At 47.8% G+C, this 20,932-nt stretch overlaps 1 protein-coding gene across 2 annotated transcripts in view; it reads left to right on the top strand.

Annotated features, from left to right (window-relative positions):
• Positions 1 to 20,932, top strand: part of Ttc26 (tetratricopeptide repeat domain 26) — a 100,567-nt gene that overhangs the window by 27,796 nt on the left and 51,839 nt on the right. For both annotated transcript variants that reach the window (XM_070522766.1, XM_070522765.1), the window contains exon 3: positions 320 to 537. In XM_070522766.1, coding sequence (XP_070378867.1) covers positions 320 to 537 — 218 coding nt within the window. The remainder of the gene's footprint in view (positions 1 to 319; positions 538 to 20,932) is intronic.

Genomic DNA, 20,932 nt, shown 5'->3' with positions numbered 1-20,932 from the left:
TAAGAAAAGTTTGCGAACGTTGCCAGTATGTAGGATATGAACATCGTTTTCTTTTTAGGATGGCTGCCAACGACTTTTTATTATTCGAAAACTATTGAAAAAGTATTCCTTTCAATTTGCTGCTGGCACTATTGCCTTAATATTCCACTCGGTTTAAAAAAAATCGCCATTCGAACACACCTATTCTTTTCTTCACCGGTTCTCTTCCTCTTTTTGTTCCCTTTCCCTCACCCCCAGTGTAGGGTAGCAAACCGGGTGTCCGTCTGCTTCAACTCCCTGAATTTCCTCTACTTGCTTTCGCTCGCTGCGCTCATCGCAGGACGTGTGGAGCTACCTTGCGTGCTGCCAGTTCCACCTGGGCCTGTACCGCGAGGCCGAAGCGTCGGTGCTGAAGGGCCCCAAGAACCAGCTGCAGAGCCGGCTCCTCTTCCACCTGGCCCACAAGGCGGGAGACGAGAAGAGGCTCATGGCGCTGCACCAGAGCCTGCAGGACATACTCGAGGACCAGCTGTCGCTCGCATCCATTCACTACCTCAGGTACACACAGAGAGTCACAGGTCCGCATTATAGTCACTGACGTGTACACCGACTCGTAGTCCCACTACATGTTTTGAAAGAGACGAGATAGAGCGATATTGTGGGTGATAGAAGGACGAAAGTTGCGAGCAGACGTGAGCATTAACGAAAATACCGTATTTGCACGTAAATAGCGCGACCACAAGAAACCAGAATCACAGAAGTTTTCAGCCGCCCTGGCGTGCCCAAGCTTCGCGCTGCCTGCCTGTCTGCCATTGACGAACTACTTTCGTTCCCAGCAGGCTGCGACGTGGCTTCGGAATAACGCAAGGATGCCTGCATTAATGCTCTATTATCCGCTTCATTTCAGACCCGTCGACTCTTCTCCACATTCTCGAGCTTTGCACCATGATGCCTTGCACTTCCAATATTCGGGATGGCCTCCTCCATCGCCGAAACTACCTCTCTGACGTCCGCAAATGGTTGCTGGTCACACCTCGACATCTTCGTGATGAAATATGTTCTGCCTTTCACGCTGATCCACAGTGTGCACATGCGGGTGCCTTCAAAACGTTCACTCGGCTTCGCTCCAAGTTTTATTCTCGCGGCACCTACACTTTGGTGTGCAAGTACATTCGATCGTGCCATACGGCTCCTGCTCAGCATGTCTCCGGTTCACTCCAGCCAATCCAGAGCCCTGCCAGGCGCTTCGATCGCGTTGGCATTTACCTGCATGGACCCCTTCCGAGCATGGCATCCGGAAACCACCGTATAGTCGTCGTCATCGACCACTTGACGCGATACCCGGAATCAGCCGCTCTGCCTGCAGCCACAGCTCGTGATAGAGCATGCTTCCTCCTGAAAAGAATTATTCTCCGTCACGGCGCACCACCCGAACTCTTAAGCGATAGAGGACGTGTGTTGCTCTACGAAGTCCTAAACGTTCTCCTTGCTGAACCTCGCATCGTTCATTGTACCGTCACCACCTACCATCCTCAAAGTAAAGGTCTGACGGAAACATTTGATCGCAACCTTGGCGACAGGCTCTGCAAATGCATCGCCTCTGATCACACTGATTGGGACCTTATTGTGCCATACATCACGTACGCCTCCAACACTGCACCACAGGCGACCACAAACTTTTCCCCATTCTTCCTTTTGTATGGCAGCGAACCTTTGACTACAGTCGACACCGTTCTTCCGTACAGGCCGGACTGAGCCGAATGTACGCCCACCTCTGAAGCCGCCCGCCGCGCCGAGGAATGCCGTCAGCTCGCCCATTCGTCTACAACCGTCGACCTGTGGCAAAACTCTAGACGTAACGATAACCATGACGATATATATTGCGAATATAACACGTGATGCCGCATAGAAAAAAACAAAAACAAAAACGAAACGATGCGTAAAAGCGGTTGCTCGCCGGCCGTTCACTTGAATTATCGTTAGGTAGTGCGAAGTTCCGTCACAAAATATAGAGGAAAGAAAAATGCTGACGCCTTTCTCGCTGTCGGCCACAGATGTGCTGTTCTTTGCCTTGCCAAGAGAGAGAGAGAGAGAGACAAAGAGGAGGAAAGACAGGGAGGTTAGCCAGTGTAAGTACTGGCTGGCTACCCTGTGCTGGGGAAAGGGGTAAAGGGAGTAAAAGGAGAAAGAAGAAGAAGAGGAGAAAAAAAAATTAAGGAAATTCACGCAGTACCGCGATACTACGCGATACAACACTCAAAGGCGATCGCACAATTCGCAAGTCCTTAGATACTTCAGCAAAGCCTTTAAGGCCTTGAGTGCCGAAGCCCGTCTGGACCAGTGTCCTAGAGCCTTCTCCTCTGTAAAGGGGCGATTGTCCAGTTTTTCGAGCGCGGTTACGAGCACTGTTCTTGGCACTTTGTAGCTGGGACAGTCACAAAGGAGGTGCTGAATCGTCTCCTCGCAGGCGCAGGTTCCGCAAGTAGGGCTGTCGGCCATTCCAATACGGAATGAATAGGAGTTCGTGAAAGCGACGCCGAGCCACAGGCGGCACAGAAGTGTTGCTTCCGCTCGTGGTAACCCTGGTGGTAGCCGGAGTTGCAGACATGGATCCAGTCTGTGGAGACGTTCGTTCGTGAACTCACTGGTGTTCCACAGATTCTGCGTAATCTCGCGGGCGAGGGAGCGAAGACTTGTGGCTGCGTCTGTTCGTGACAGTGGTAGTGGTACAACGTGGGCACCGTCGTGGGCCGATCGGGCGGCGTCATCCGCATGATGATTGCCCGCAATTCCGCAATGACCCGGTATCCACTGGTAGATGACGTTGTGCCCTTTGTTGATTGCTTGATGGTGGAGTAGTCGGATGTCTGCCACTAGTTGCATATTTGGTCCGTGGTTGAAAGGGGACATCAGACACTGGAGAGCTGCCTTCGAGTCACATAAGAGGGACCATGACTGTGACGATTTGTGACTAATAAACTCTAAAGCAGCACGGAGAGCTGCGAGTTCTGCAGCCGTCGATGATGTTACGTGAGACGTCTTGAACTTGAGGGTGACAGACTCTGCGGGAATAACCACTGCTCCAGCTGAGCTATTAGAGCAGACAGAACCATCCGTGTAAACGTGGATGCGTTCTTTGTGTTTGTCATGAAGGAATGAAAGCACGGTTTGTTTGAGGGCAAAAGATGACATCTCCGTTTTCTTTTTGATACCGGGAATATCAAGAAGAGCCTGGAGTGGATGAAGGCACCACAGCGGTAGAGATGGTCGTGCTGCAGGCGTGAAGTTTGATGGTAAAGTTCCGTGGTTGGCGGCAATAATCCTGCTAAACGCTGAACGAGGTCGAGTGGCAGGAAGGGAGGCGAGATGATGCGATGGAAGTCGCGCGAAGTGTCTGATATGCATTCTTAAAGCGTCGACTTGAAGATACGTATCGATGGGGTGGTCGTGCGCGATGGCTATTGTTGCTGCCGTGGATGCACATCTGGGAAGTCCAAGGCAAATTCGCAGAGCTTGAGCTTGTACAGACTGGAGGGCACGGAGGTTGGTCTTACTGGTCCCACCCAGTACAGGTAAGCTATAGCGCAGGAAACCGAGGAACAGGGGATTATAGAGTTGGAGCATCGCACTCACAGACGCACCCCACGACTTTCCTGCAAGAAATCTGAGCACGTGAGTCATCATGAGTAATTTCCTTTTTAGGTACGAGACATGAGGACTCCAGGAGAGGTCTCGATCTATTATCACTCCTAGAAAGCGGTGCGTCTTCTCGTAGGCAATCGGATGTCCATTAATTTTGACAACGTACGGTTTCATTGCTTTGCGCGTGAAAGCGACCATAGAGCACTTCTCGGAGCACACCTCCAGGCCTCGCGCTCGAAGATAGCCTGATGTTAGTGTGGCCGCTTTTTGAAGTCTGGCGCGCACCTGGGGACGCGTCGCTCCTGATGACCAAATGCATATATCGTCTGCATAGATCGACACATGGACGGACTGCGGAAGGATGTGAACCAGGTCGATGAGCACGAGGTTAAATAGAGTGGGGCTCAAGACTCCACCTTGTGGTACGCCACGGCAGGTGTTGTGTTGTGATGACGCACCATCCTCTGTTTGCACAAAGAAAGACCTGTCCTTCAAGAAGCTGAGTATCCACCGAAAAACAAGGCCGCCTAGGCCGACATTGCCCAGAGCGTCTAGGATGGCTCGATGGGTTACGTTATCATAAGCGCCTTTAACATCCAGGAACATTGCCGCTGACAGCCTCCTTAGGCTTTTTTCGTGCTGAACAGACGTGACAAGGTCGATGACGTTGTCTACAGAAGAGCGTCCGCGTCGAAAGCCTGCCATAGCGTCAGGGTATAAACGGTAGTGTTCTAGATACCACTCTAGCCGCGTCAGCACCATCCTCTCCATCACCTTTCCGAGACAACTGGCCAGAGCAATGGGACGATAAGACGCCACGTCTAGGGGTGATTTACCTGGTTTGAGCAGAGGCACAAGGCGGCTGGACTTCCATGCAGCAGGAACCAGTCCTTCACGCCATGAATTATTGTACACGCCTAGAAGAGCATGCCGGGCTGTTTGACCGAGGTGTCCGAGAGCTGCGTATGTCACCCCGTCAGGCCCAGGCGATGAGGAACGTCTGCACGCTGCCAACGCCGCCTGCAATTCCTCGATGGTAAACGGATTGTCCATACGTGAATCCCGCGAGATTGGAACATCACCGGGATCACGTGTAACGAACGATGGCGGCAGACCAGCAACCTTGACACAGAAGTCCTCCGCTACGTCGATCTCTCTGCGACCTTGGTAGAGAGCCAGACATTTGAAGGGGTGACGTTGTTGCGGTGACGTTCGAAGACCACGCACCGTTCTCCAGATATGTGACAGGGGTTTATGCGGATCAAGGGAATCGCAGAAGGTTTTCCATCTGAGAGACTGCAGGGAGTTGATCCGACGCTGGATCTTCTTCTGTATTCGTCTCGCCTCCCTTAGGGCGTAGATGGACTTGGTGCGCCTGTACCTTCGTTCCGCGCGACGGCGGATTGCTCGAAGCCGCTCCAATTCTGCTTCGAAATGAGAAAACATAGGAATAGGCCTAGAAGCTCTTGTGGCTTCTTGAGCAGCGGCGTTAATTAGCTTTTCGATGTTGCCAGGTAGACAGTCCTGAATCTCTTGGCAATTCTTCTCCATGAGCAGCGTGTATTGAGGCCAGTAAATGTGACGAAGAACTGTGGTCGACTGTGTCTTGCGTATGCCGTCAATTTTAACATATGTTGGGACGTGGTCACTACCATGCGTTTCGTTGTCCGTGAACCATTTCACACTGGCACTGAGGCATCTTCAAACAAAAGTCAAGTCCAGGCAGCTGCTGTATGTCAATCCCCGCAGAAAAGTAGGACTGCCATCATTTAGGCAGCAGAGCTCATGGTCCGACGCGAAGGATAGTAGGCGTCTTCCTCGGCAATCCATCTTTAAGCTTCCCCATAGCGGATGATGCGCATTGAAGTCGCCGGTAATAATCCATGGTCCAGCTGTCGCTGTTAAAATTGCACTTAGTCTCGCGTTGTCAAATCGACTCGAAGGTGAAATGTAGGCACCTACGAGCGTGAGTGCGACGTTCTTGCATTTTATCGTCAAACATACGTACTGATTGTCGTCATCAGGTGCGATTGGGTGTGAAACATACGTCAAATCGCATCTGATATAAACGATGACTTTGCTGCGTTCGCTACAGGTAGCAGACATGAAAGCTTCATATCCTGATAGGCGGATGGCGTTGTCAATGTTTGGTTCACAAATGACGATTATTGGAAATTTGTACTTAAAGACAAACGGACGAAAGTCCGAGATGCGGGATTTAATGCCTCTGACATTCCATTGGAAGAGAGACGCTTCCTTGACCTCCTTAATGAACGAGTGTAGAGGAGCAGCCATGGTGCTTCTCAAGACCGGACAGTACTGGATTCAGGGCGTCCAGTATTTGAAGTGCGCCTCGAGCCGCCGGAGTGTGTATGGCGGTCAGTAGTACTCGTAGCGTGTTCATAAGGGCCCTTATCATGGTGACAACTTGTTTGTCGTCGTCTAGGGTGCTACCTGAAGGTGAAGCATGATTCGGTGAGCGTGCTACATCTTGTCGCTCCGCTGGTGGATCTAGCCGTGGCAATGGCGGCAACTCCTCGCTTGAGGCAATGAAATTGGAGCCTTTCTGCTGAGAAATCTCATTGCTGCTATTGCTAGTTGTATGCGGAAGTTTCTGGACTGTCAGTGGACGCGGTGCATCCTTAGCAATAGCAGTGGGTTTCCTAGATCTCCGACGACGTGAACGTCGATGTCGCACCTTAGCGGCAGCCTCCCTGTGCGAGGAACCATCCCTGACCATTTGCCTCAAGACTTTCGCTTCATTTTTCACCTGTGGGCAATTCTTTGAAGTTGCATCGTGAGAGCCCTGACAATTGGCGCACTTTTGGTGTTCTGTACGACAGGCGTCGGAGCTGTGCGACCCAGAGCAACGTGAGCACACGGTAGCATTTGTGCAAACCGCACTAACGTGCCCTATCCTTTGACACTTCCTGCACTGAAGCGGCTTTGGCACAAAAGGTCGTACTATGTGTCTGAAGTGACCGACCTTGACGTGTGACGGTAGGCTGTCACCTTTAAAGGTTAACTTCACACACTGCGAGTTCCCCAGGCGACGGGCTTGCAATATGGCAATTCCCTCTGTAGCCGGCTTGATGAGTATGTGCAGGTCAGCATCGCTTATCGAATTATCTACGTCATATACAACGCCGGCCGTAGAGTCGTGATCGTCTTGTTTATAGCAGCGTACGTTGATGCTATCCAGGACCTTAACATTGCTCAGAATGTCTAGCGCGCTGCGGTTTGCGACATCTATAGCAAGGATGTTCTTTCGGGCGTTGATCCTTACATCTTTGATCTGACCCGGAACAAGTGCCTCGAGCGACACAGATGTGGCCTGGCGGTTGATCCGGTTTAGATTGTCGCTAGCAGCCACAGGCACAAATAAAATTGTGAGGTCTGATGGCTTTCGCGTAGGGATCACAGTTGCCTTACTTGTGGACGGAGATGTCCTGACGAGCCGTCTCTTTGCTTTGTTCTTCACTACGGGCACGAAGTCACTATCATCCGAGGTTTCATCACTGGGTGCTGAGTAGATCACAGTGTCCTCGCTGTCGGTGTCACTCGGGTGACTAGACCGCTTTCTCGGAGCGGCTGCTGTTGACGTAGAAGGACCAGGGGCCCCTCCAGGTGACTCCACGTCCATCGCCGTAGTTAAGGGAGCGGCGTCTCCCACAAGGTAGCTTCAAATTCGCAGAGACAAAAAAGCAGCGTTCCACACAGCGGACACTTCGTCGTCGTCCTTGCCTTGCCAAAGTGACATACATACCAAGGTGACACATACAGGCACAATCGCACAAGTCAAAGCATTTCACCAATTGCACGGTGATCTACCGGTCGACTTCGAAGGCCGCTCGCTTGACGCGCCTGCGCGACAGCAGTGGTAGCCGGCCTCCACATTGATGCGGTACAAGACAGCTTTAGCAGAGCGTTTACGGTCCGCTCCGCTTAGACCGCTGTATCCTAACAATTTGCACATAGCTTTTGAGCGCAACGCTCGCGGGAACGCTATTATTCGTGCGCACAGCTCTCATACCGACAGCGAAAAGTACAGAACGCTGTCCACGTTAACCGACTGAGAGTTGCGTTAGCGTGCATCTACTTCTTGGGAAGGCGCGCTTCATCAATAAGCGAAGTCAACGCAGTTCTTGCAGCCACTGGGGGGTTCGCGTGAAATGCGAGCGTAACGGAGTGCAACCGACGCTCCGCTAAAACTGAGTACGAACATGAGAAGACGGCACGAAATGCACGGTGGCAACTACCGGTTCGTCGCTCTCGCGCGAAGCGAGGTCGCAACGGGCACGGAGAGCCGACTAACCGAGTCAAGCTCAGAGGGCGCGAGGTGACAGACAATTAAAGAAGCGCTTAACGAACCCAAATTTAACGAGAGTAGCGATGGGAGCTTGTTGGTTGTTCATCTTGAAACGAGCCAATTGTAGTGCCTACAGGGAACAAGGACACGAGAAGGCACAAAGGAGACACACACGTAGCGCTACGTGTGTGTATTACTTCGCGTATTCTCGTGTTCTTGTTCCCTATTAGCGCTACAACTCGCCCGATCGAACATAACGCGAAACGTTTGCTGAGGCTGAAATTTGTTTTAAAGGAAGGTCATGAGAACCTCGCGTTATATTCGTTCAAATGCGGTATATGAAAGTGAGGAGTGGCGGTGAATATCAACGTGAGTGACTGTCGGCTAGTGTGAGTGGAGGCGAGCGTGTATGAGCATGTGTGGGCGTCAGTAGAGAGAGAGAGAGAAAATAATGCAGAGAAAGGCAGGGAGGTTAACCAGAGGTAGTTCCGGTTGGCGTCAGTTTGTTTGAATGGAACCGACTGTGAACACAAGTGAGTGTTTGCGAGCACGAGTGAAAACGTGAGTGAGTGCACATGGGTGTGAGCGAGTACATAAAATAGAAAAACTTTTGCTGAGTGATCATGAATGAGTATCCGCTTATCCAGCCTGCCTTTGGGGAAAGTGCGCCGTATCCTCTGTGAGGCTAACTTCCCTGCCAATTCAGTCCTCGTACCACAACGTCTGCAATAGGATGGCAAGTTCATAACTGCCTTTTGTGACAGCAGAGCAACCGGACGACTCACAAAAGTGAAGAGAGTCACCGGGTAAGCGCTTGATGTCCCGCGGCCTTATCGTCTGCGCCTGTCGCATGTTTTTCGCGGCTGAAGAAAAATGCATATCCTTATTCTTCGCCCGCTCTCCGGACAAGCAGAGTTCGCCAAAAACTACGTGTGCCAGGCGATGAGCAGTGATTTCAACGTAAAAGTGGACAATTTCATTAGCCAAGCATGGAAAGTTACTGGTTGCCGGTGACCAAAGTTATCGTCATCATTAATCAGTTCAATTGTGTCCGATACGGTAAAAAAGGCATCTTCGAACTACCTCCTATCACCCATTTCTTGCGCCATATGACACTACCTCATGCGCCTACAAATTTTCTAATTGCATTTCACCACCTACTTCTCTGCCGTCCTTGACTGAGCTTCCGTTTTCCTGGCTGCCATTCTGTAATGCTAACAAATTAAACAACACACTGGTTGTATATTTCTCTTGCGCAATACTTTGTTACGTATAGATAAGTATATTGACATAACCAAAGTTATGTAGCTTTGTAAACCAGTGTGTCGAACCCAATCTTGAACCATAAATAAATAAATAAAAAAAACCGTACCCTAACCGGAATTCTAGCCCGAAGTGAACCCGAACCAAAATCGATATTCTTAGAACGAGCCTCAGCCCTAATCGAACATGAGCCAAAAATAATAATTGTTACTGGTTTGCTTCCTAACGCATAGGATGCAAATGTGTGCTAAATACTTACACAATTCTTCAAAGTATTTATTCTTCTGTAGGCGCACCCCACGAGTACATCACTACGGCTCACGAGTTGCGCTATGAGCGAGAATGGGGATACGCGATAGGCACGCGCTGATAGCTGTACGGCCACCTCAGCACAGACGCTTGCACTTCTGAACACGGCCGTGCCAGTTGCTTCTGTGGCCGAAATGTTGCTTCAGGGGCACCACAGAACCGCCCTTTCTGTTTAAGCTCCCACTCCGGCCCAGCTCGCCACCATAAGTGGATAAACAGTAAAGCATACACGCTGGGACACGCAGGGAGCAAAAAGGATGGCTAACTCGAGAACGGAAAATACGAAAATCAACTAGTTGATCAGATCTGCTATTTTTTAAACAAAATGACGCAGCTTCGACCGAAAGGCGAAGCATCGATTGCGATAGCAAATTAGTAGGCAGCTATAGGAAGTAATGATAGTAGCTTTATCGGCCATATAAACTTGTGAACATTCGCCTACTGACTAGATTAACAAGCATGCTGTCAGCGCGCACAAGCAACCATGAACACATCACACTCGATGAGCGCGGACACTCCCTGTCAAAACGCTGGTGTGAGCAAGCGCGGCAGCAGCGGCGAGCGAAGTGACCTTCATGCGGTCTATCGCTTCAACGCAAGAGCGGCGAGAACACAGCGCGCACAAAGGTATGAGCCGTCCGCAGATGCCTGCAGTGCAAAGTACGCACCTGTTGGCAGTGTCGATCGACACCGGCTCGCCTCCCTCCTGCGCAGCCTGATCGCTTTCGTCCATACATGGCGCGCGACATTGAGCCGCCATCGTAAGGTCCCCTTGCGGCCGGTCGCGAAATGCGCAGTTGCTGCCGAAGCACAACGCCGCGCCGGCTCCCTCCCTCCCTCCTAACCACCCACGGCCTTTCACGCGACCGAAGACGGCGCGTTTGCTCTCCGCTTCCTTCCTTCGCGCGCGCCAGATTGAGCCGCGATCGTCGGCTTACCTGGCGTGCTTTAACTCACACGTACAGCATACGACGCGCGGCGACGGTGTTAACACCCTTGGAATTTATATGAAACATCACAGCGACGCCGACGAGGGATGCCGTCAATTTCTCAGTGTGTGGTGACAACGGCTGTGAACGCACAGCAAAATTTCTTATGTTGCCTGTCACGGTTCAGCGCACGTTCGGCATCCCCAAGCAGAGTACAACGTGCTCTTCAATTTTTAAATCTCAATCCCGGGATACAATGAGCGCGATATGGAGAACTGGGCCCATGTTTAGTCAACGCAAGACTCTCCGCCACGTGCAGCTGTGCAAAGATCGCCGCTGCGTTTAGCACAGGCTGTCTTTGTTCACCGTTCCGGATCATCAATGTCATCATCTGCTTGTATTCATGCGAAAGCATCAAATGTCCCATTGAGAGAAAAAGCCGGTGCCTGCTGCAGAGAAACGGCTTCTAAATTCCCATTGGCTGTGACGTCACGTCACGTGCGTGCCTCAATGGAGCAGAGCGCTAGAAATGGAACACCTGCTGCGGCACTAGCGCACCAGATGTTTCGTGAGCGGAGAGGCCATTGCTCTTCCTTTGCAGTTTTACACCAACAGTGGTCAAGCGTACATAGAAATGAGTCAACAACAAGAAAGAAACGGCAATTACAAAAAAAATGCAGTAAGCATGAATAACAACAGAAGTAAGCAAGGAGCAGATGCAAATAATAAATAAGTTTAATTATGGGCATATTCAATTACGGGGTTTTAGGTGCCAAAACCACGATATGATTATGCTGCACGCCGTAGTGGGAGACTCGTAATTAATTTCGCCCAGCCGAGGTTCTTTAACGTGCACCCAATGCATGGTACACGGGATGTTTCGGATTTCGCCCCCTTAGACGTGTGGCCACCGCGGCCGGGATTCGATCCCGCGCTCTCGGCTTTAGCAGCTCAGCGCAAAAGCCAGTACATTTCAATGGCAGGTAAACATGAACATGAAAGAGTAATTACCACGATAGGAATAATAGTGAGCACCAAAGGCGAAGAAAGTACATATTCGACACATCAAATTGGCGCTGTAGGCAATAACATACAAGTACAAGCCCTAGTACATACTAAAAGAAGCAGGATCATTTGGTACACAGATGTAAAGATTTAAAAGGGAATCACAACAACCAGAAGAAAAAAAAAACGAGCGAGGTAGCTTTATCGCATAATATCCGCTGGGACCACTTTCAATTTTACAGCGGTGGTGGTGTTCTCAGCAACGGCTGGTAAGGTGTTCCAATCCTTTGCCGTCTGGACGAAAAATACAAAATGCACAGAAATGGGGGCATGTGAGAATGAGCGGTTTTTGTGAGGACTTATACTATGAGCGACAGTCGGTGAGCGGGGGTGATGACGGAGTGGTTAACTGACGCGTGATAAAATTTGTTAAAAACGCAACGTCTCGAAATTTTGCCGAGGCATTGAAGGCTGAGGAGGTTGGTCCGTTCTTTTAATGCTGTGATACTTGTTAAATAAGTGTGGTTGCAACAAATGAACATGGTAGCGCGATTTTCTATTCATTTGAACATCTTTGAAAGTTACTCTGGTCAAAGTTCCAAACCTTTCTCATAGAGAATGAGGTGGGGCGCAAAAGTTATGACTCAAACAAGCAAAATGTGACGTTTACCTAGTGCTTCATATGGTGAAAATACTCCATTGCAAGAAAAAGTGAGCGATGCGCCATGGCCTACGATATATCATGTATTAAATCCACTTTTCAAGCCAATCCTTAAGTTTCCTCATTCCGTAAGACAAGGGCACAGGCAAAGAAGAACACGACACTGGCGTTACTTTTCCAAACATGAAATACCACCAACTCGCCGAAGTTCTCTTGCAGTGTTATTCTTAAGTATGACTACCGTTTCCTTGGAGAACATTTGGTAGCGTAAAAACGAGAATTCTTCCAATATGTGTAATGTTCCGTAAATTACCTAAAAAGCACACTGAGTAACTTAATTGAGCTGAACAGGCGAATTAACAATAAGTCTTTTAAAGCAAGCCCAAATAAGCAGCATGCACAGCTTGTCCGAAAACAGTAAAATGAAGCCCAATGTTAATTTCTAAGAAACGTTATGAGTGGAGTCCGTCCGTCCGTCCTTCCAAGGCACCAGCGGCGGTGGCAGCACTTACGACTTTGTCACAATCAGCTTTTGCGGATTCTCCAATGCCGAGCTGGTCAGCAGCATCTCCCACTGGTCATGCGTTGCGTTTCGGTTGGGGAAGTTATGATTTTTTTTTTGGAAGGCCCACATGGTGTGGTATACGGTAGCTCGCTCTGTACAGAACAGACAAAGAGATTGATGAAGTGTGGAGTACATCGCAGGGAGGAGTGTGAGGTGAGGGTAAGTGCTGGTCTGGAGTTGCCTCCAGAATGTGGCTTCAGCTCTGATGAGAGTTTTACTGAAAAGTAAAATAATCAAAATAGAGTTCTCTCTCTCTCGCTTTCAAGGAGCCGACTTAGACATGCATCCCGTTCTGTTAATGGTACACTTTATGCGTCATGTTTTTCTACACAGATAGCGTAGAAATAAAATTTTTAATAACCGCGGAGAGAAAAGGATGCATTCTACTAGGCATGGAACGCTAGCTTGTGTGAATCAATGATGGCAATGACTGTCGCTTTGTTCTTTTAGCTGTCGACGCGAGTTTTCTTTATTGATTTGAATGCTCTAGTCCAGTAAGACAGAAAATCTCGCCACGCAAATGCAGTGGTGAACGACAGAGTATGCATAAGATTACCGTTTTCGCTGTTAATATAGATACAACGCAAGCAACTCCCCGCCCCACGCGACTCCCCCACTCCCTGCCTCCTTATCTGCTACTCCGAAAAGAAATATAAACAGAAAGAAATCAGGGTAAGCGATCGCGCAAGTTCACAAGCTATTAGTCAAATGTAAAAGCCTGAGCCGTGCTTACAATGAGCGGAGCCGGCACCCTTTAGTTCTCATCGTCTGGGGAACGAAATAAATTGCACAAGGAGGCTTCTCTGCAGAATAATGCTTGCAGTGGGGAAGCCAAATTTTCAGGCGCCTGTTTATGTGAGCGCAGTCCAATCTGAAAGCTTGCCAAACTATTGATATCACCTTCAGTCAAAGCGCATGCATTTCTGTACAAGAATTCTATTTTCCAACAAATTTCTTCCTTGTACCTATTCCGACGCAATATTATACATCTTTTCTATAAATTGCTTCCATATTAGGAATATCATAAGAAGCCAACAAACACTGACACCAAGGACAACATAGGGGAAATTACTTGTGCGTAATAAATGAAATGAAGAAACGATAAATTAATGGAAATTAAAGTGGATGAAAAACCAACTTGCCGCAGGTGGGAAACGAACCGACAACCTTCGCATTTCGCGTGCGATGCTCTACCAATTGAGCTACCGCGGCGCTGTTTCCCCATCCACTTTCTTGGGTATTTATGTGTCCTAGTAGAACCCTGGGAGTGTTAGCCAGCGCCACCACTCACAGACCTTGGCGGCGGACGTGGAACGTCCTTCTTGCCGCAGGCGTCACGAGAACGTGAAAGGCAACTGGTCAATAAACCCACATCTGCGGCAAGTTGGTTTTTCATCCGCTTTAATTTTCATTAATATATCGTTTCTTCATTTCATTTATTAAGCACAAGTAATTTCCCCTATTTTGTCCTTGGTGTCAATGTTTGCTGGCTTCTTATGATATGACTAATAAAAATCGGGCCCCTCGGTTAACCCCCTTTCTTCTCGTTTATTCCATATTAGGAAGCAACTCAACACAACGTTGTATCATGTTAATGAAAACTGCAAATTAGGTTTGTGTAAGCTGTGTATTTTGTTTCCGTCGGATTGTTTTGGAACGGTCGTTAGCACGCCACGAGGCGATTGCGACTTGTGGCCAAACTGAGACGCTTTCTACGTCGCAGCCCGTCCATCCGTCCGCCCACCCGTCCGTCTGCCCACCCGTCCGTGCGTCCGTCCGTCCGTCCGACCGACCGACCGACCGACCGACCGACCGACCCACCGACTGACCGACCGACCGACCGGCCGACCGACCGACCGACCGACCGGCCGGCCGTCCATCCATCCATCCATCCATCCATCCATCCATCCATCCATCCATCCATCCATCCATCCATCCATCCATCCATCCATCCATCCATCCATCCACCCTTCCATCCATCCATCCATCCATCCATCCATCCATCCATCCATCCATCCATCCATCCATCCATCCATCCATCCATCCATCCATCCGTCCGTCCGTCCGTCCGTCCGTCCGTCCGTCCGTCCGTCCATCCATCCATCCATCCATCCATCCATCCATCCATCCATCCATCCATCCATCCATCCATCCATCCATCCATCCATCCATCCATCCATCCATCCATCCATCCATCCATCCATCCATCTCATTGTCATCATATACTAGTCGTCATCCTATTTTTCCTCACGCCTAGCTTTAATGTCGTCGCTGTCGTCGTTATACAATCATCAGCATTTTAGAACCGTCATCTCACTGTCATCATACAGCCTTTATTTTTCTGTTGAGTGCATTCCTTCGTCATTTCGTCGTCGTCGTGCCGCCAGAGTGGACAGATACTGTAGGCAGGGTCTGTCGCATATAGCCGAAACAACGGAACTACGAGAATGACCACTAGATATTTTATATAAACGTGGCTTCAGCAAAAGTATCTGTCTCTGCATTGGTTGAGTGCTAATCGCATTGCTATCGACAGTCTGCGTGAGACGGGTTCTGCCATAATATTTTCTTGTCGCAATGTCAACTAGAATATTGGCTATCCCTGTTTGCTCTCTGATCCACACCACTCCCTTCCATTCTGGGCATGTCCTGGGCATGAGCCGCTCTTCAACTCAGCCTCTTCGGTGCAAACTTGGGTGACTCAGTATATGCCAGTGGGTATGTTTCGCGGTTCGATGAACCTCTGTGCTACTGAGTCGTCGTCATCATCATTATCATTATCATCATACTGGTCACGCCCGCTGCAGGGCAATGGAAGGAAAGAAGGAAAACTTTATTTGGTCCTGCAAGTAGTGATAAATAACCACTAAGCCGGCCGCTCAAAGGCCTCTCCCATACTTCTCCAACTACCCAACTAATCACGTACTAATTGTGGCCATGTTGTCCCTGCAAACTTCTTAATCTCATCCGCCCACCTAACTTTCTGCCGCGCCCTGCTACGCTTCCCTTCCCTTGGAATCCAGTCCATAACCCTTAATGACTATCGGCTATTTTCCCTCCTCATTACATGTCCTGCCCATGCCCATTTCTTTTGCTTGATTTCAACTAAAATGTCATTAACTCGCGTTTGTTCCCTCACCCAATCTGCTCTTTTCTTATCCCTTAACGTTACGCGCATCATTCTTCTTTCCATAGCTCGTTGCGTCGTCCTCAATTTAAGTAGAACCCTTTTCGTAAGCCTAGAGGTTTCTGCCTCATACGTGAGCACTGGTAAGAGACAGCTATTATACACTGTTCTCTTGAGGGATAATGGCAATCTGCTGTTCATGATCTGAGAATGCCTGCCAAGCACACCCCAGCCCATTATTTTTCTGATTACTTCAGTCTCACGATCCGGATCTGCAGCCACTGCCTGCCCTAAGTAGATGTATTCTCTTACCACTTCCAGTGCCTCGCTACCTATCGCAAACTGCCGTTCTCTTCCGAGACTGTTAAACATTACTTTAGTTTTCTTCAGATTAATTTTTAGATCCACCCTTCTGCTTTGCCTCCCCAGGTAAGTGAGCATGCATTGCAATTGCTCCCCTGAATTACTAAGCAAGGCGATATCATCAGCTAATTGCAAGTTTATTTATTTATTTATTTATTTGTACCTCAAATACCCCATTTGGGGTTTTACATGAGGGGTGGGCATATTTAGATAATATTTTCAATAAATGCCTTGAACGATGAATGACTGGAGTGGTGCACCACTTCAGCAGGTAGATGATTCCAGTCTTTCGCTGTTTGAATGAAGAGAGTTAAGATGAGCGGAGGTGCGAGCTGGAGGGGGATAAACAGCCTTTGAATGGCTATGGCGGGATGAGTGCGATGCGCAGGCGTGATGTCGGCCTGATGAAGTAGTGAGTGATAAAATTTGTAAAAGAGGCACAGTCTTGCTGTTTTGCGGCGCTGCTCGAGGGTTGGAAGTTTCAGAGGTGATTTAAGTTTAGTAACGCTAGTGTGGTAAGAGTAGTCAGAATGAAGGAACCTTGCTGCACGATTCTGTGTGGATTCTAGTGCTGTTGCCAGGTTAGATTGGTGTGGGTCCCACACTGAGCATGCGTATTCTAGTTTGGGTTGAACGATTGTTAAGTATGCGAGTAGTTTTACTGAGTGCGGAACAAGACGTAGATTACGGCGCAGGTAGTTTAGTACACGATTGGCATCATTGCTAATGTTGCAAATGTGCGAGGACCAACTGAGGTTATTGGACAAGTTAACGCCTAGGTATTTATATGAAGTCACATCACATATTTCCGAACCGGCGATGATGTAATTAGCTGAAATAAATGATTGGCGACGATGGAAAGTAAGTAGTGACATTTTTTTGATGTTGAGGGACATTAGCCAATTATTACACCAAGTTTCAATGACGTTAAGGTCGGACTGTAGAGCGCGAGAATCAGCGTCGTTAGTAATAGGACGATAGGTTACACAATCATCAGCAAATAAACAAATTTTGGAAGAACAACCTATCGGTAAGTCGTTAATGTATATTAAGAAGAGTAGTGGCCCCAGGACTGTGCCTTGTGGCACGCCAGATATAACCGGTGATAAGATAGACGAGCATTGGTTAGCGTAAACGAACTGTTGACGGTTAGTGAGAAAGTTGCGTATCCATTAACCCTCGTAACCCTCGTAACACGAGTGTTAAGATTAATACACGATAGTTTTAGAAAGAGCCGTTCATGAGGAACCTTGTCGAAAGCCTTTTGGAAATCTAGGAAGAGGGCGTCTATGCGTATGTTTTGATCAAGATGCGAGCTGATGTCATTAACGAATAGGGCTAGTTGAGTCTCGCAGGACATGCCTTTCTGAAAACCGTGTTGATTAGGATTAAAGAAATTAGCAGATGTTAGGAAGTTTACAATATGAGAATAAATTATATGCTCCATTAGTTTAGAACAAACACTGATGAGGGAAATTGGACGGTAATTGTGGCACGATGATGATGATCCTTCTTTTGGTACGGGAATTATCTTACCTATTTTCCAGTCTTGCGGCACCACTCCAGATGATAATGATTGCTGAAAGATATGACACAAAAATACACTAAAGATGTGCGCGGTGTTCTTAAGCATTATGGAATTGATGCCGTCGATGCCGGCTGAGGATGGTAATTTGAGGGATTCAATCAGCTTGGTGAACCATGTGCTTCGCTTGTTATGTCAGGCATCGTTGGGTTGTTGAGGTAAGGACAGTCTGGGAGGTCAGTGTTAGGTTCAGAAGTGAACACGAAAGAGAAGACAGAGTTTAGTACTTCAGACACTTTATGGTCTGGGACACGGTTATTATCGTTATCATATAATCGTAATGGTTTACGGTTATTTGGGTTAATGTATTTCCAGAATTGTTTGGGATTGTTTTGCAGCATGTTAGGGAGTGTAGTTGAGTAGAAGGTTCGCATAGCTGTTGCGGCCAAAGGATCAAACTCCTTTTCAGTGACGTATTATTTTTCCCAGGCCGGAGCGGTATTGGAACGCGTGGCTTTACGAAACAATCTTTTCTTTTTATTGTTTAGTCGTTTTAATGTGTTGTTGAACCATGGGGACGAAGGTCGCTCTGTTAAAATGATGGTTAGTATGTAAGTCGTAGAGAGTTCGATCATTTTATTCTTAAAAAGCGTCCAGTTGGCGTCTACTGTGTGCTTCGGGAAATCTATAATGAACCACTTGTAAAACTCGGTTAGTGCATTGTTGATGCTCATGTAATCACCTTTATGGTAGAGTGTTATTTTCTTTTTTGATTTTTTGCAATGCGGTAGCTGCCAGGATAATTCTGCATGTAGTACCGAGTGATCACTTAGTTCTGGTAGATGTGTTATAGAAGAAACACTGTCGGGATGGGATGTTAAGATAAGGTAGAGTATGTTAGAGCACTGTTCGTTTTTCCGCGTTGGGGTAGATACTAGCTGCGCCAAACCAAAAGTGAGGCATGTGTTAAGAAAATTACATTCAAGGTTATTTTTAGATAGTGTTGTGGCTGGTTCGGACCATGTTATATCAGGAAAGCTAAAGTCACCTAAGAGGAGTAGTTGCGCATGATTAAATGACTTCGTAACAGTTTGCAGTGCCTCGTAAAAGTGAATAGTGAAGGAAGCATCTGCATCGGGGGGTCGATAGCATACACTGATAATAGTTTGTAGATATAAAGAACTGCACAATAAGAATAAGATTTCTAGAGGTGAAGTGATATTGATAATGGAACAACAAAGGCTGCGATGGGCAGCTATAAGAACACCTCGTCCACGTTTGCCTACACGATCCCGCCTAAAATGTCAAAATCAGGAAGGAAAGAATTAAGCTCTGTGTTATCGACGGTAGAATTCAGCCACGTTTCTGTTAGTACAAGAAGCTTACAATCACAAGAATCGATAAGGCTACAGAGTGCTTTGCGTTTGGGCAACAAGCGTCTAATGTTAGTATAAACGAATGATACAGGGATGATATCTGCTTTTGCGATAGTGCGTGATGGTAGGTATGAAGTTCATATAACTCTATTTGTAGTGTTATCATACTTGTAAGTTCTGTTATTCACGATTAGCTTATCGTACCGGAGTTTGAAAGGTTTCTGTTGCGACTTGCCGAACTCGATTAGTTGTTTACGTGCATGCCAAGTGTTAGCTGAGTAGTCTTCCGATATGCTGTAGCTGGACCCTCTAAGTTGTTTAGCATTTGAAAGAATATGTTGTTTTACTTTGAAATGAGCTAATTTGATAATTATGGGTCTGTTTCTAAGGTATTCTTCTATACTAAGGTATTCTCCATTAACTATTATCCACAGTTCTTCCCGATCCAGGTCTCTGAATACCTCCTGTAAACACGCTGTGAATAGCATCGTATCTCCCTGCCTGACGCCTTTCTTTATTGGTATTTTGTTGCTTTCTTTATGGAGGACTACGGTGGCTGTGGAGCCGCTATATATATATTTCAGTTTTTTTACATACGGCTCGTCTACACCCTGATTCCGTAATGCCTCCATGACTGCGGAGGTTTCGACTGAAGCAAACGCTTTCTCGCAATCAATGACAGCTATACATAAGGGTTGGTTATATTCCACACATTTCTCTAGCATCTGATTGATAGTGTGAATATGGTCTATTGTTTAGTATCCTTTACGGAATCCTGCCTGGTCCTTTGGTTGAGAGAAGTCTAAGGTGTTCCAGATTCTATTTGCGATTACCTTGGTAAATACTTTGTAGGCAACGGACAGTAAGCTGATTGGTCTATAATTTTTCAAGTCTTTGGCGTCCCCTTTCTTATGGATTAAGATTATGTTGCCGTTCTTCCAAGATTCCGGTACGCTCGAGGTCATGAGGCATTGGGTATACAGGGTGGCGAGTTTTTTCTAGAACAATCTGCCCACCATCCTTTAACAAATCTGCTGTTACCTGATCCTCCCCAGCTGCCTTGCCCCTTTGCATCGCTCCCAAGGCTTTCTTTACTTCTTCCGGCGTTACCTGTGGAATTTCAAGTTCCTCTAGACTATTCTCTTTTCCATTATGCTACTGAATATGTACTGCTTTTCTGTAACAAGAGAGAGAGAAAGCAAGGAGAAGGAAGGCATAGCGATCAAGCCGACTAGCGTTCGCTTTGCTACCTTACACTGTGGGAAGGGAAACAGGGAATATAAAGAAGAAATAGGACGAGAGTCAACACTGCGTGTCCACGCTGCACTACGTGCAGCAAAGTGTCTTGCAACCAAAGTTCAAGAAAGTACCCTGTCAATACATTGGGCTACCGTCATTCTGCTGTCGGAAGCTAACCTTGGTGCTTTCCCATGGATGGTGATGCGCGTTGAAGTCGTCTGGGATGACTAAGCCGCCATTGGTTGTTAGCAGTACGTCGCAGTGCTAGACGGCAAACCTTTGGGGTGCACCGTGGCTTTCTTTTACTTCATGCGAATACAATGCGGGAGGTGGGCCATTGTGCTTACTCAAGAGTTGCAAGAAAAAAAAATGTTATTCGATGTTGGGTGGAATCGGACCCGCGTCACATATATTAAGAAATTTTACTTTGAGCTTATATTTGCTTACGTCCCACGCGAGTTCATCGTGAGAACGCGAGAGAAGCCCAGCAGGTTCATGCATGTCGTGTTTTTGGCGGTCCACCATGGTGTGTCGCTACATTTGCTTCATTGCTAATTGCATTAACGTGGACATTCATCGCGACATAGGTTCTGCCAGATTTTTGTGCATATGGGCCCGGTACAGTGAGGTTTTCTTCCAA

This window comes from Dermacentor albipictus, chromosome 8, assembly GCF_038994185.2.
Source record: "Dermacentor albipictus isolate Rhodes 1998 colony chromosome 8, USDA_Dalb.pri_finalv2, whole genome shotgun sequence".
Taxonomy (NCBI): Eukaryota; Metazoa; Arthropoda; class Arachnida; order Ixodida; family Ixodidae; genus Dermacentor; species Dermacentor albipictus.
Note: the sequence above shows the minus strand (reverse complement) of the source record. Positions and strands in the feature narration are given on the sequence as shown.